General features: G+C 39.6%; 1 protein-coding gene across 1 annotated transcript in view; it reads right to left on the bottom strand.

Annotated features, from left to right (window-relative positions):
* Positions 1-17387, bottom strand: part of LOC135203156 (zinc finger protein 43-like) — a 99995-nt gene that overhangs the window by 20022 nt on the left and 62586 nt on the right. Inside the window, exons 4-8 of the mRNA XM_064232833.1 lie at positions 10385-10462; positions 7558-7709; positions 6315-6381; positions 5539-5624; positions 4608-4737 (exon numbers count right to left, since the gene is read on the bottom strand). Of these exons, the coding sequence (XP_064088903.1) occupies positions 4608-4737; positions 5539-5624; positions 6315-6381; positions 7558-7709; positions 10385-10462 (513 nt within the window). The remainder of the gene's footprint in view (positions 1-4607; positions 4738-5538; positions 5625-6314; positions 6382-7557; positions 7710-10384; positions 10463-17387) is intronic.

Raw genomic sequence — 17387 nt, forward strand, 5'->3', positions numbered from 1 at the left:
CTTGTTCCTGCAGAGCTGTTGCTTTGTTTCCTGAATAAGTGGCTGTCAACTCTAACGGCTCTGACGAAAGAGGGGGCTTCCTTAGGAAGGGGATCTTGTATCCTTCCTTCAAAACCTCGATTGTCCATTCGTCCGCTCCCCTTAGTTTCCACTCTCGCCAGTAGTGGGAAAGCCTGGCTCCCACTCGTGTCTGGAGGCTGACAAAATCATTTCCTGGGTTTAGGTTGCAGCTTAGGGGTTTTCCTAGGTTTTCCTCCTGCAGCAGTCCTCTGGGTTCCTCTCACAAAAGCCTTCCCACGAAAGGGCTGACGCGTGGGAGGAGTCTCCTACTCCTTTCTGGCTAAAAAGTTAGCCGGAAGGACCTTCCTAGCAGTCCTGGTGATCAAGTCTTGCGTCGCTTGTTGCGCAAGAGCAGCCGAAAAGTCCTTTACCAGCTCTGAAGGGAATAGCTGTTTCGTTAACGGAGCATATAAAAGCTCTGATTTCTGTGCCAGAGTCACTCCCGACGAAAGGAAGGAACAAAACATAGCCCTCTTCTTAAGAATGCCAGCTGCAAAAAGGGCCGTTAGCTCGACAGTGCCGTCCCTTACCGCTTTATCGAGACAGGCAATCAGATGGATTTGTGTCTCGTTCTTGCCGTCCGACACATCAGCGAGAGCTCCAAGAGTCCAATCCATTAAGCTGAAGACTTCAATGGTTCTGGAAATGCCTTTCAGCAAGTGGTCTATTTCTGAACCGGACCACATAACTTTAGACTTGGACATGGCAGTCCTATGCGATGCGTCTACAAGCCTGGAGAAGTCCCCTTGGGAGGAGGCAGGAACTCCCAAGCCGAGAGCTTCCCCAGTCTCGTACCACACGCTCGATCGAGAGGCCAATCTCATAGGAGGGAAGGAAAAGGTAGTCCTACCCTGTTCCTTCTTCTTGACAATCCATTTGTTCAACGTAGAAAAAGCTTTCTTGGCCAATCTGGCCAAAACCGTCTTCCTGAAGGAGAAAGACTTCTGAGGTCTACCCTTCAAAAATTGCGAGGGTGGAGTTCGAGGAACTGCTTGCTGGAAGTCTGACGGATACAAGTCTGCCAAGACCGCAAGTAACCTTTTGAGATCCGCTTCGTGCAGATTTTCTTGCGTCTCGTCGTCTGAGATCTCTTCCAGCGGATTGACATTGTCTGAAGTCGAACGAGCAGGAGAATCACATCTGTCGTCCTGTCTGTATGCGTCCTGACTGCGTCCAGCAGCCTGCGACGGAGTGTCACGCTCCTTGACGCCTTCCGTTACGCGTCCAGCTTGCTGCGAGGGAGTCTAACATCGCTGCAACTTGCAGCGAGTCCGCGTCACACTGACAGTAAGCGTCTCTCTGAGCCGATTCCAATCGTATCCTCTTGACTGGTCTGTTAATGTCCTTCAGTTCTCTCTTGTGCGTCTCTTCTTTTAATCCTTGTGACTTGAAGGCGTCATACAGGGACGAAATGGACTGTTGAAGTCCCGACAAGAACGCTGCTTGCGGTGCCTCTTGCTGCTGGGGAATAACTGAAGGTGGCACTGCCCGCACGTCTACCACTTCGGAGACACTAATAGCTATCTTCTGTCGACGAGGTGGAGACGCTCCTTGTGACACCTCCCAGTCCGGGGGAGGGGGAGAAGCATGCACCGATGTAAAGCAAACGTCTCCTTCTTCCGAAGAGCTGTGCGTCATGCGTCTCTGTTTTGCAGCGGATGCGTCGTCCTCCTCCGACAAGAACTTCTCCGGCGAGCTCCAATTACTGCACGACGGTTGTTGTAACGCTATGGGGGACTTGCGTCTCTTGAGGGGTCTTGACTCTAGGGGTTGACGCCAACCGCGTCGAGGTCTTGCGTCATCAGACGAAGACGAACACTTCCTCATCTCACCTTTCCTGTGGCGAGGGAGAGCATCCTGGGATGCGTCAACAGGATCACTCGAGGGGACGCCCGTTCGTTGTTCAACGTCTCTCACCTCCCTTAGCCTGTCGACGTTCCTTCTCCCAGGGGTTGGGGAGCATGGAAGAGGTCTAGGGCTAGGAGCATGACACACACAAACGGACGCACCCTCCACTACACTATCACTATCACCGAATTTGCGTTGCAAACCCCGCACTGCACCCCACATCACTTCCTTATCCGAAGTAAGGGATTTCACTTGTACCCCTAAGGCAGAAATAGCAGCCATAATATCCTTCATGGTTGGTTCACTTACCTCCGACTCCGTAGGAGGATCTGGTACTACTACCTTAGGATCAGGATTAGGAATATTAGATTTAGATACATTAGAAGGGGGCAGATTATTAGAAGATCTAGAAGAAAGAACACTAGAAGATCTAGCTCTCCTAATTCTGTCTTTTTCTAGACGTCTCACATACCTATCACACTCTCTCCATTCTCTCTCCGACAGACTCTCACATTCATTGCATCTATCTTCAAAAGTACAAACGTGTCCTCTGCAATGCTTACAAATTGAGTGGGGATCAAGAGCGGCTTTAGGAAGCCGGGTCTTGCACCCCATCACACACATTCTCACAACAGAGTCAGCCATCTTGAGAAAACCAAAATCAGTGAAAAAAATCCAAGTCGGAAATCAACAAAGTCTATCCATGCACAAAGAAAAGCAAAGAATAGTCCGAAATCAGCGAAAGCCATCAACGAAAAAACCAAGAAAATGGGTACTTCACCAATTGTGGCAAATCCAAACAAAGAAGAGCGAATTTCCAAACGTGCTGCACCGAGCGACGGCAGGGAATTTCTGAGGACAAATGGGAATGGTTCCAGGTACCTGGATAGAGGGAGCACAGGTATGATCACCTGACCGTCTATTGGCGATAGCCACGAATTTTGAATTTCTGCTGTGTGCGCGACGAATCAGCGGGTTAAAGCTTTATATATGTAACTACCAGGGAAGTTAGATATTTAAAAATTGCATTTTATGATGAAATTTATAAGAAAAAACCAGGAATTTGTGGATATTTCTCATAGAACAATAACACAAATATGCAAATTTCCTGTGAATAATGGGTAGATAGTTCCAAAGAAAAATCCACGAATACATGAGTCCAAGAATGTCAAGAACACGAATACGGGGGGGTCCACTGTATACCCTTTTTAACTTTGCCAAGTATGCCGTGATATTTTTATGAAAGGATGAGAAACACTGCTCAACACGAAGGCACTTTAAGGTTTGTCCTTATCTGAAAAGGGCATATAGGATCAACAATCATGTGCCTTACATCTTAACACATAATGACAACAAAAATCACCACAAAAATTTTCCAAAAAATGGCAAATAAATAATGGAAATTAACACAAATTACATAAGCCAAACAAACATTAAAGAAACATTATTATCTTACACTGTAAGCAACAATAAAATGTAAAAAAAGGAACTAGCTTGATAAATGCTGAGAGCAAAGCACAAATAACAGAGGGTACTCCATTACTGTGTAACTGACAAAAAAATATCTGCATAAGATATAGAAAATATACAGTTGCCAACAAGAAAAATATCAGCATAATATATAAAAAAAATACAATTGCTGTAGTACTGAAAACTGATATTGGGGAAAAAAATTCAAGCAACTCCAAGATGCAAAGGAATGAAAGAAAATACTGACAATAAAACACTTTGGCCAGCAAGTTATGCCTTTTGGCCACAATGCAAAAAACCTTGAGTAGTTCACAGGCACCAAAAACACCATCAGAATAAGGAATATGCAAAAGGCAAATGGATGACATTACACAACAGGCAAAGAGATGTTTGTTTGTTTGTTTGTATGGTGTTTTTACGTTGCATGGAACCAGTGGTTATTCAGCAACGGGACCAACGGCTTTACGTGACTTCCGAACCACGTCGAGAGTGAACTTCTATCACCAGAAATACACATCTCTCACTCCTCAATGGAATGGCCGAGAATCGAACCCGCGACCACCGAGGTGAGAAGCAAACACCAAACCAACCACGCCACTGAGGCGCAGAGATGCTAATCCTGGGGAGGCAGCTCAGAATACAGCTGACACAATAGAGCTGAACTGAAGATTACATCCTCAAGTGAACACGAAGCACAGTCTGGGAATGTGCGAAGGGGTATATATGTTTGTCTGGAGTTGATAAACTAGTGCTGCTGGTGAGTCCTTGCATGAAATAAGGCTATGTATGATTAGTGGGTTTGTAATAAACAAATAAATACTTTAATAGTGTATTAAGAATAAAATTTAGCTTTCAAAATGAAGTAATAACAGCGGAGTAAAGAATTTCAAAATTGCAGTTCTTAGAAGTCAAGCCCTTGCCAGAGCTAAATTAAAAATTCATTACCACAACACTGCACTATAACAAACCTCACTTTCAATGGAATACAATGAAAATATACATAATTCTAAAAATATCAGATGTCAATGGGCAAAAAGTGTTGCTTTAGAAATGGGAAATTTATTCTCTATTGGCACTTCAGTACTCTACAGCATTAGCTTCTTCCAAAAAAATTTTGCCAAATTCATCCTAAAAGCCCTTGATTTTAACCAAGCAAAGAAAAATAATAATAATAATTATAATAGTAATAATAATAATGATACCGTAATAACTTTCACCATAGTCCTTACCTAAATGCTCGACTACAAACAGAGCAAGTAAATGGCCTCACATCCCAGTGTACCAAATAATGCCGTTTCAGTGTGTTAAGTGATGGAAAAGTTCGGGAACACTCTAAACATGTGTATGGAGGCTTTGACACTGAAACAAAGAAATCATGAATATTACAATGCGTATACTAATATACAGCTGGCATGCAATGTAACTGACTTGGTCCATTAGACTAACACTTGCACTGTAGTCATGTTAAATTGTTAAATTACAACTTTCACATAGCTGCAATAGAAAATTCCTACCAAGAAATGAACTCCATTTGGGATATGTGACTGAAAATATACTGGCATCAGAAAGCAGCTCATCATCTTGGGTTGTCTATAATAACAAATGTATACTAATGAATATCATGAAAGGTTCTCTAAAACAATGAGTGATGTAAATGAACTGCCACTTTTGGCAACACATACATGTATATTATCAATGAATCTTTGATATAAGGTATACTTAACACTGTATTATACAAAATATTTTCCCTTAAATGTTTAGTGCATCTATTTCATTTTACAGTTTGCATTATAGTAAAGGTTCTTAACATTTTATGTTATAATTTGAACATATCAGTCAAATGCAGAACTGTGAAATTTTTGCTTTCAATATGCAGTTACTTCTGAATTATTGTAAAATCATATGTTTGCAACAGATCTTCTAAATAGCATGACTGACACATTAGGGTATATGAATAGGACAGTTGTGCTAAATGAATGGCTCTAGCTGCTATGTGATTTGACTGTCTGCAAAAATTAAATGACTACAATAATAATGGACAAGTGGAAGGTAATCTACAGCAAGGATCTTTGTTACTGCATGAGCATTCTCAAAATCATATGCTGTTTTACATTCTCAAGATTTTCTACATAAAACAAAATATAATAAATTGAAACTGACCAGTATGAGATATTTCGTGCATCCTCAGCTTCAAGGCTGTAACAAAATGCTTGTTGCACGTTGGGCACGGAAATCCTTCAACAACACTGAAATCAGAAACATTTCAAGTAATAGAGCTTTGAAATAAAATACGTAATCCATAGTATGTATAAATCATCACGTTTGTACATCAGATTTTTCCTTTAGTACATGGTTAAATGTCTAGTGATATCTGTCCATTCTCTTCTGTTTTGTGCACTCTCTGCTTTGTTCATAGTTGCAATGTCTTCATCTGTTTACTTGCTTCACAATCATAAGGACCTTCCATCTGGTTGCGCTTGCCACCTCCATCCATTTTCCAGCCAGTACAATACTCTTTGTATAAAACAAACCACTTTACCCAAATATAGAAAATGTAAATGAAAGTAAACATACCTGGCTGTGGTTAGGTGTATAAGTTGAAAGGCACTAAAAACTAGCAAAATTTAAGATTAAGATGAGAACACTAGCTACAGTATGACAGTAATAAGAAATGTGTGAAGTATAAGCACCAATTTAACTTCTGTACCTCTATGTTCTTTTCTGAGGATGAACTTAGCACAAGGTTTGAAAGCTACTGTTATTTATTAAAGAACCATCAACTCTCACACAGCTATATTATTTGCCCAGTATTTTCATTACAATAGATTATACATTGCTATCCCTTCAAAGAAGCAAGAAATGATATATTAATGCCAAATGTATTTCTGTAGCATCAAAAGATAAAAACAGAAAAAATTACAACACATGACACTTACAGGGAATCTTTTCCTGTGCTAGGAGAAGGGGGAGTGTTATGCTTCTGACGAATATGTTGGATCTGGTCTGCAAGTAAAAGATGTCCTAATTATGATATATGTAAAACTAATTAGCAACCAGCTAACTTTTTACATTGAATTTAGTTTCTTAAATAAAAACAGCACAGTGAAGATTATAAAAGTGAAATGAAATAATTTCTGTATTTAGCTAACTAGTGAATACAGTTCAGCAGCATCTTACAATTCAGCAAAACTTGTGGTAAGGTTAATAATAATAAATTCCTATTCTGTATTGAGCTGTTGGCCTTGCACTTTTCTGCCAACACCTATATTAAAAAAATCTATAAATGCCTCCAACAGCTCAAATTTTGCCAAGCTAAGTGTAGTATGTAATGCATTTCTGTTTTTTTTTTTTTTTTAATAAGATTAGTGTCAGGCATTAATTTTTTAAGCTTACAACTATAATTAAAGCTTAAAATATACATATAACTTTTGCAACTTTGGAAATGTATACATGTATGGGATTTCTTACACTGACCAAAATCACTTTTGCTTCCATTGTAATAATGGCTCTTTACATTTAACACTTTATTCAAAGTAGTTAGCAATAGTATTAGATAAAGAAAACCTGACACAATTCTGCACTGATTAATATGTGTATCAACTGTGAAACTTAAAATATATGTTAATATAAAATTCTTTGGACAGTAGTATGTGAAACAGATAAAAACATATGCACCATACTATAAACAAGCAACAAATTGTTCAGTAAAATCTCTAACAATAACATTAATATATGTACTCATAAATATTCTATCCTTAGTTGTATATGAAAAACTCAGAATTTTATCAAATTTCAGTAAAGTTTTTAGGCACTTGTCATGTTAGACATTGTTACAAATCAAAATATTAACCCGAGCTACGATTCATACACACTGACACATTGTTTTAATAGGCAAAATACTGACAGGCTATAACATAACATAGATACATATACAATTCAAAATCAATCAAAACAAAAGTTTGAGAAGTAGTGTGTAGCACCTAACTTGTCATAAACATTGAAGAAAAATACTGAAACAGAGCATTAAGAGTAATCATGACTGACTTTTTAAATATTTTCCATAAATTACAGTGATGTTTCGTTTAACAATGATTTTCAGTTATCGTTGCTCACCCGGGAATGGAAACCCCCCCACCCGTTAACCAGGGACTGCCTATATATTTTACAAAAATTACATACCTTTCTTTTTCATGTAACTTTTTTCACAGTATGGACAGGCATAAAATTTTTTGACGCTGTTGTGGATCTCCATGTGAAGTTTGAGATGGCTTTTTCGCAAAAACTTACGATTACAGCACTGACATACATAAGTCTGGTTGTCACTGTGCAACCTGCAAAAACAAATTAAATAAAATTGAGTTTATATAACACAGTATGTACTTTTTTTCAATCCAAAGCTATCAATCATATATTTGCCCTCATTTGGAGTTTCAAATATCTCTAAACTTATTGTATTTTGTCTAAAAGTTACCAGGTACCATGGCTTTGACAACATGCGAGGGGTTTCCACTGTGAGGATTCTCTTTTACTCCTCTAGTGTCTTTATTCTTTGTTGAGAGAGAGAGAGAGAGAGAGAGAGAGAGAGAGAGAGAGAGAGAGAGAGAGAGAGAGAGAGAGAGAGAGAGCCATACTATTATGTTTAAAAACAACAAAGGTAAAGAAACATGGCAAAGTTTTAATCAATTTATATTTTTCATAGTTAACAAACCTGAGGTCTTAACGATAGGCACTGGCTTGACGCAGATGAGCGTTGCAGCCATACTGTTACAGTACTTTTCATGTTCTATACAACATGCACATATGCTTCTCAGTAGCTAAACTCCTCTCTCTAGCAAGGGGAGTGAGGAGTGGTGGCAAACCCATTTCTTGTGGACTTCCATAAATGCAATGAATCTGGTCATGTTTCATTGTATTTGAGTGTTAGATATCCAAATAGTTAACATTTCAAAGGCTTAGTTCTTCTTCTTTAGCAATCTCATTTCCAAAAAGACTGATCGGGTGTGCTGAATGCTCATTCGGTTCAGGATTCTCATACCTCCCTCCAAGTATGAGTCTATCTTATTGTTAAGACCGAAGGTTCGTTCCATGTATGAACAAATGACAAATTTTTAATCAATTTGTATTTTTCATATCTAACAAACCTGAGGTCTTAACGTTGACTGCCCACCTCTAGCCGCCAGTCTTACTTTTCATCCTGGGTTGGAAGAAAGATTGATGCGCCACTGGATTCAAGTGCACTCTCTCGACGTGCTTCCACCTCAGCTACACATAGGATGCCAGATGCCACAGATTCCTTGCATTTACAATCTTGATTGCTTTTAACCAGTTACCAGCTGGCACTAGATTTATTTCATGGATTTGCAGTCTTCTCTGTTGGCTACCCAAAGCAGGCTCTTAAGTTGGTCTACCTCACCCCATGAAAAAAATCATATTCTTTGTAACTTACTTCCTTTGTTGTCCTGTATTGATGCATAGCCCAGAAATATCTCCAAGCAGGTGATGTCAAATTACCCTTAAAGGACAGTTGATAACAATGTCCTCTTTGTTACTACTGATAGGATACAGAAGGGATGGTAAAGTGTGCAATGGCATAGCCTTGACTACTGGTCATTTAATTCTTTGTTACTGCAAACAGCATCCCATCTATTTCAAACCTCTGGTGTAAAAGTTCTTGTGAGGTCCCGACCAGTTGCCAGAACCCTCAGGGCATCCTTGCTTCAAAACAGAAATCTACATGACACACCAAGCACTCCCAAGAAAACACATATTCAGCATTCATGATTCAAGTGATCTTTTACTCATTTTTCAGAAGCTACTGTATGTCATCATTAAAACTGTAGTAATTACTAACACATGTCAGATGCTGCAAGCTTTCCTACAACATGTATTTGAAATCTCTTCCTAATTTGTATATTCAATTGTTCACCATTTTTTTTCCCTAATGTCAAATGCTACTTTTCTGCTTGCAAGAGTTCTTGACCTGTCAGGGATTTTGTGTCAATAAATAGAATACCTTGATTCTGCCTCTTACTCACTTCCTTGTACGTATACTGATGATTCCGAAGATGACAGGCACCGCCAGCACCAGCCCATCCGACGACATCATCACAGCAGCAAGCATTCGCCTACTGCCCATTACAATCCACAACACACACAAAGGCCTGGTTCTTCAGAGAGGAGACCATCTTCAGGTCTATGAAGATCTCCTCCTCATCCTTGAGTTCTTGCATGACAATGTTTTCAAAAGATTGCAGAATGGCTTGCTGACCAACAGACACCGTCACCTACAAAAAGCTGAAGGGCCAACTAAGGTCATCCTTCAGCATGTTGCCCGTGTGCCCTAAGAGCTAGGGAACTCAGAAGTAGGGGCAGCAATAGGAGACTAGAGGCCGTTACAAGTCTACAAGCAACTATGACGGCTCGTTACAATCCCCGCCACAGACGGCCGCCCAGAATCTACATTGGACTTTGTGAGAGGGGTCCTACTCACAAAATTGCCCCACCAAACAGTTGCGCCATCCTGAATACATCAACCACAATGATGTCATCAAATAAAACTAAACTCAAGAGTTTAGGTTGAAGATTAGGCACCATTACCTTGGAACCATCTCCCCATTAGTAACTGGAGTGGCCAAAAATGGAGTTGGATGAAAAAAAATCATTAAAAAAAATTAATGCAAAAAAAGAAGTATCACAGAGTTATTTCTGTCAAAACTTTTACAGCAAGTTCCAGACAAGTTCTCAGCACAACACCATAAGACAAATAAGCAGCAACAAATGAGGACAAAAGAGAATCCTGAAGTAATATGAATGCGTAAAGGAAAAGGAAGAAAACAAGCACTTCAGGATTAATTAGAGAAAATGGGAATAAAATTATACTGAGCAAGAGGCTATAATCATCACATGACTGAACCTTGAAAATGAATAAGTGGGATGACAAAGTAGAAATGGTTTGTACTACCTGGTACACAGATAAATATACAATAATGCTTTAAAAATGACTCACCTCATATGATCTATGAGATATCTCTTAGCTTGAAATGTCTTGTGACATACACTGCATTGTGGCTTCCCATCTTTTTCACTGTTTCAAAAAGAATAGAAATGAAAATTTAGAAATATAAAATTGTTGAAATTTTTACTTATATCTTCACAAGTGTAAAGTCATAAAGAGCAAACGAAACATTTTATGTAATTAAAATAAAAGCACCCTAGTTATTGTGATTACCATCACTAAAAATAAAGTGGCAAGCTTCTGTTTATTATTTCCTAGTGATTAATGTTGGACACTGATCTTGATATGACTTCATAATGCATGAATGCATTCATAAAGTTTCTTTAAACTTTATGCACTACATGATTAGAAAATTATTCAGAAGGCCTGAACTAGCAATTCATGGCTGTGACCACCTGTCATAAATTTTCAGTCACTTATCATTAAAATTTTTATGCCTGGTTTTCACTTTGCCCTGTGCACCTACCTGAATTCCTATTTGGTCATGGGCCTTCCTACTGGTCTTATCCCAATTCCTGCCATATCTACTACTTTTCTAACTACCTGCTCCTCTTCCCCACTCCTCACATGCCCAAATCACTGCAGTCAACTATATATAAAGGCTACTAAGTGGCAACTTACCTACTGAAACAAGTAATTAATACATTTAACAAGTGAACAAATCTATATACGCATGTGCATAAAATTTTGAAAGCAGAGCTCTTCCTCGTAACATCGGAATGGGCGTTGATACTATTAAATACTGTATATATACAACCACTGATTTCTTAGTAGGACTAGCAAGCCATTTTTTAAGTAGTAGTTACAATTACTCATTAATAAATAAGAAAAAGCTATCAAAACTAGCGACTGGCATTACTCAAGTGCCTGTATGACAAAAAAACTATCTGGCAAAGATTCAAGAAATGTCTACCAGCTGCAAACCAATCTTGACCAATTATTTTTGACGTATGGGCACTCTTTAAAAAGATGGGCTGCATTGTGTGACAACTAAAAAAATTATGTACAGGCAACTTGTTTCACGACAGCAAAAGTGCACAGACCATTCAGTTACAATTACAAGTAAGGTAGGGGTGAGCAGCAAGGCTGCAGTTTACATTTCTGTCTCTTTGCCAAGGTTAAATTTTATGTAAAAACCTACAGAATTTGGAAACATAATTTCACATTTTAATACTGTCCTCACATGCCAAGTTTGATTGCCATCCCTTCAAAGGTGTAAGAGTTACTATGACAATTTAAAAATGAAAGACATTGACATGCAAATGCATGCTTAACAGACAAGACAGATGACCAATCTTCGTGCACTTTAATGCAAAATTTAATATCTTTTTCTATATTACACATAATTCTATATTTTTTTACATATTAACTTTTCACTGAAATCCCTATACATAATCATGGAGGAGGAATAGTGATGGCAAAACAAATGTGACATGCACACTGATGGAAATTCATGCACAATTGTACAAGTGGGCTACTTTTGTAACAAACACTTTTGTAACAAATTTGACTGAGATCCTTCAACTATGCAGGAGGTATTGCAATGGCAAGTAAATATGACAGACAGAGTGAGACAGACACATGGACTACAAACAACATACTGATGGACAGATAGACAAAGAGAAATGACAGGAAAGACTCCAGCCCTCAAAACTAATAAGTACTGCTATAGGATTGCTTTGCAAAATGGTATTTCTGGGCTCGGCCGTGTCGCTCCGTGAAATACGTCTCCTTTAGCATAATAAAATTAGATTTTATATATATGTATTCACCAACTATAATTACATAGCTAAAAGCTTCTAGTATCAGCAACTAAAAATTTTGAATTCGTGGTAAAGATTCTTTTGTTGTTTAGTTTAGGTAAATGGCCCTACCTACTTTCAGGAAAGAGAGGAACAACTGAGCAGAGAAAACCAATTTGTTTATGTATATGTCCATGTGTGGGGAGGTGGGCAGGCTCTCATTCTGTAATTACTTGGTAAGTATGCACAGTCAACGCCCCCTTATTTGTGGACTACGGATTCACGGATTTCTCTCTAGAACATATAACCTCCATTATTCACGGGAAATTCACCTAATCGCGGTACAGTAGACCCTTGACTCACGAACGCATTGACCCACGTAAAACTCGATCCCCGACCAAAATTATAGGTAAAATTTCACCCTTGACCTACGAACTAACTTTGAGATACGAACAAAAAAAAATGCGGAAAATAAAAATTCTGTTTGGGTCATGAACTAATTTTGAGACATGAACATTTGAAAAATGCTGGAAATTTCTGGAAAATAACAATTCCCTTTGTTTCACAAACTAATTTTTAGACACAAACATTTGAAAAATGCGCGAAATCGCCCAGCACACGTGAGAGCGTTTGAGTTGCCATGGGAACAGCCATCCTCCAGCCGCCCACGCACGGCGTCACCCACGCATCGCTCTTTGTCTCATCTCATTGTGTACAAGACGTTCGTCAATTCGCTTAGCATTTTTTGCGCTAAAACTTGTGATTTTCTTCATAATGGGCCCTAAGAAAGTGAAGAGTGGTGGTGAAAGTAAGAAAGTGAAGAGTGATGGTGAGAAGAGGGTGCAGAGGAAGATAACCATTGAAATAAAGAAAGAAATTATAGAAAAGTTTGAACGTGGTGTTCGCGTGACCGATATCGCAAGTGAGTACAAGATGGCCAAGTCGACAATTTCGACAATTTTGAAAAACAAGGATGCCATTAAAGAAGCAAATGTTGCGAAGGGAGTGACAGTACTAACCAAGATGAGATCGCAAACCCTCGAAGAGGCAGAAAAAATAATTTTGAAGTGGGTACATGAGAAACAGATGGCAGGTGATAGTGTAAACGAGCCGATCATCTGCGAGAAAGCTCGGCAAGTGTATCAGAGTTTGCTGAAGGAAACTCCTTCTACTAGTGCCACGCCAGATGATTTTAAGGCTAGTAAAGGGTGGTTTTGATAACTTCAAGAAAAGAACTGGAATTCACTCTGTAATTAGGCATGGTGAGGCTGCTAGCGCAGACAAGGCTGCTGCTGAGGCATTCGTGACTGAGTTTGCCGAGTTCGTGGAGGCCGAAGGATACGTCGCTCAACAGATTTTCAATTGTGATGAAACGGGCCTCTTCTGGAAGAAGATGCCCAACAGGACATTTATCACCCAAGAAGAGAAGGCGCTCCCAGGCCACAAGCCAATGAAGGATAGGCTTACGCTTTTGTTATGCTCAAACGCAAGTGGCGACTTGAAACTAAAGCCGCTACTTGTCTACCATTCAAATAACCCGCGTGCCTTTTAAGCAGCACAACGTAAATAAGGCCAGACTGCCTGTAATGTGGAGGGCCAATACAAAAGCATGGGTGACACGGAACTTGTTTATGGAGTGGATTGATGAAGTGTTTGCGCCGACCGTGAGTCAGTACCTAACAGAGAACAAGCTACCCCTGCGGTGCCTTCTGATCATGGATAATGCCCCGGCACACCCTTCGTACTTGGCTGACTGCAGTGAACATGACTTCATTCAGTTCAAGTTCCTTCCACCCAACACGACCTCTGTTCTCCAGCCCATGGACCAACAAGTCATTAGCAATTTTAAGAAATTATAAGATGCTTCCGTGTAACTGAAGAGACAAAATTAACCTTAAAAGAATTTTGGAAGAAGCACTTTAATGTTTTTCACTGCATAACCCTCATTGATAACGCATGGACTGAAGTTACGTACCGCACATTAAATTCTGCGTGGCGGAAACTTTGGCCCCAGTGCGTAACTGTCCGTGACTTTGAGGGCTTCGATGCAGAGATTGTGCAAGAAATTGTGTCCATGGGCAACAGTATGGGTCTACAAGTCAACGACGAAGATGTTGAAGAATTGGTCGCTGAACATTCAGAAGATTTGACTGCGGAAGAACTTGTTCAACTCCACAAAGAGCAGCAGGAGCAACTTGCTCGGGAGCAATCAACTGACGAAGAGGAGGCTGGGGAGGAAGTTACAGATGTCAGCAGTGATGTGATAAAAGCCGCATTGGAAAAGTGGAATGATGTCCAGTGCTTCCTTGAATTGTATCATCCGGACAAAATTGTTACGAACAGGATCGTGAATATGCTCAATGAAAATTTAATGAGCCATTTCAGAAAAGTTATGCAAGGAAGGAAAAGGCAACAGACATTGGATAAGTTTGTGATTAAACGTTCACCAAAAAACCTAGAAGAGTTGAATCTCCGGAACGAGATCTCCCCGACCTGGATGGGGGAGGGTCTCCTTCCGCACAATAACCTCCTCCCCACCCACCACCCTCCTCTTCTCTTGTCCGTCAAGCCAGAAGTCTCGCCAGTCATAGTAAGTGTTCACTTTACAAACGTTTTTATAGTGTTAGTTTACCATTTTAAATTATATTATTAGATATATTAAGGTTTTTTACACTGACTTTTACATTATCTGTGTAAAATAAGGCAAAATATACATAATATATATTGGTTCGTAGGGGTCGAGAACCAATTAATATTATTCCCATTAAACCTTATGGGGAAATTAGCTCCGAGTCACGAACAATTTGGAACACGACCAAGGTCTAGGAACGGATTGTGTTCGTGAGTCAAGGGTCTACTGTATTTTTCTATGAGAAATATCCACAAATTCCTGCATTTTTTACCAATTTCATCATAAAATGCACTTTTTGAGTTAAAAATTCTTAAAAAACCAGTTTTAAACTTTTTAGTGTGTTTTTCTTAATAAACGAAATTGGCAGTTTTAAGCATTTCTATAAAGGTTTCAACTATTTGCAGGGGGGTCGAGTACCCATCCACCTGTTAATACGGAGAGAACACTGTAGTACGTATATAGAAAATTTAATTTTATTGTAAAAATATCCTTTTTGTACATTTAACTTACCAAGTAATTACATCGCAAATTCCCACATTGACAGGAGGTAGGATACATGGGCTATTCTACTGCCAAACAAAGTTAATAAAAAAATGAAATTAGAAAGAAATTTCTGCTAACACTCCCAGAGTGCTTATTGATTCCTTATCTGTTAAGAGAACAGCTGCATGATGATACTGACTCTGGTATCGCTCTCATCTTAACCAGTGCAGATGAGGCAGTAAAGCCACAAGTCGCCTATTACATAAGTGGGAGCCTCCTAGCAAAGGAAACTTCCTCATAGCAAAGGATACTTCTGAACGCTGCTAAAAAGGACTACAAAATAGTTGCCCCTGCCCAGGTTCAGTACCAACAATATAACTACCGGACAAAACATGACCTTCACCCACACACAGATATCAAAATTACCACCACCCTAACCATAAAAAAATGTTATTGTTATTATACAATTAAGTTTGTTCATATTACTGGCAGATAATATATAGCGTATTTTCTGACGTCCGACAGAATTTCAAAACTCGCGGCACACGCAGTGGGCGGCCAGGTGGTAGTACCCATTCCCGCCGCTGGAGGCGGATATCAGGAACCATTCCCATTTTCTATTCATATTTTTATTAATGCCTCTGTCTCCTGAGGGGAGGAGGGCGGGCACTTTAATTATATATATCTGCCAGGTAAGTATGAACAAACTTAATTGTATAATAACAATAACATTTTGTTCATGCCACTTACCTGACAGATATATATATAGCTGAATCCCACCTTCGGATGGTGGGAAGAGACAGAATAGGATTTTTTAGGAAACTTAAATTAAGTAGATGATATACATCTTGGTTCCTCACCTGTTTGCAAAGTAGACTATGTGATTACTGTCACGTAAGGCTGCTTTTGCTTAAAACAGAGTTGCCAGCCAGGTGGAGACCTGTAGTGCTGGTGCGCTCTGGATGATCTGTCAACGGGTGCGAGACCTCAACGTGACAAGACCATCGAGGCCATACAAATGAGGGCAACGAAGCAACTGACCACCACCTGACCAAACTATTCACAAAAAACCCCTTAAAACTAACTAAAGGATGGGAGATCTTCACATAAGACTCACCACACAACTAAAAACACAACAAACTAACCTAATCCTAACTAAGGGATAGGGAAAGAGCTACTTCCGGACCCCAATACTGTGTCCGCAGAAACGTATGGCCCCATGCATTACAATCGTCATAAATCGTTCTCACATCCCTTAGGTAATGTGAGGCGAAGACGGAGTTACTCCTCCAAAACCAAAAGGTGCAATCAAGGATGTCCTTGATTGACATGTTCTTTTGGAAGGCAAGAGAGGTAGCGACGGCTCGAACTTCGTGCGCTTTTACTCGGAAGAGGCTCAAATCAGTCTTCTGGAAAGATGAATGAGCCTCCCGAATGATGTCCCTTAGAAAGAAAGCAACAGCATTCTTCGATAAAGGTAACTCTGGTCTCTTCACAGAGCACCAGAGATTACCTGAGGGACCTCTTACCTCTTTCGTTCTATGCACGTAGAACTTGAGAGCCCTGACCGGGCACAGGACTCTCATGTAAAGCAAAAATGGGAATGTTGTTATGGCACTTCAAAACAAGAAAAGCTGAACACATGATTATGCTTTATAAAACATATGTTCGTAGTCCACTTGAATATTGCAATATGATATGGTACCCACACTATCAAAAGGATATTGCACAAATAGAGAGTGTACAAAGGTCCTTTACAGCTAGAATAGAAGAAGTTAAGGACCTAGACTACTGGGAAAGACTACAATCCTTAAAATTATATAGTCTAGAAAGGAGAAGAGAACGCTACATGATAATTCAGGCATGGAAACAGATAGAAGGAATAACAGAAAATATCATGGAACTAAAAATATCAGAAAGAGCAAGCAGAGGTAGATTAATAGTGCCCAAAACTATACCAGGAAAAATAAGGAAAGCACACAGAACATTAATCCACTACGCACCAGCATCGATAATGCAGCGTCTATTCAATGCGTTGCCAGCTCATCTGAGGAATATATCAGGAGTGAGCGTAGATGTGTTTAAGAATAAGCTCGACAAATATCTAAACTGCATCCCAGACCATCCAAGATTGGAA

Source organism: Macrobrachium nipponense, chromosome 33 (assembly GCF_015104395.2).
Source record: "Macrobrachium nipponense isolate FS-2020 chromosome 33, ASM1510439v2, whole genome shotgun sequence".
Classification (NCBI taxonomy): Eukaryota; Metazoa; Arthropoda; class Malacostraca; order Decapoda; family Palaemonidae; genus Macrobrachium; species Macrobrachium nipponense.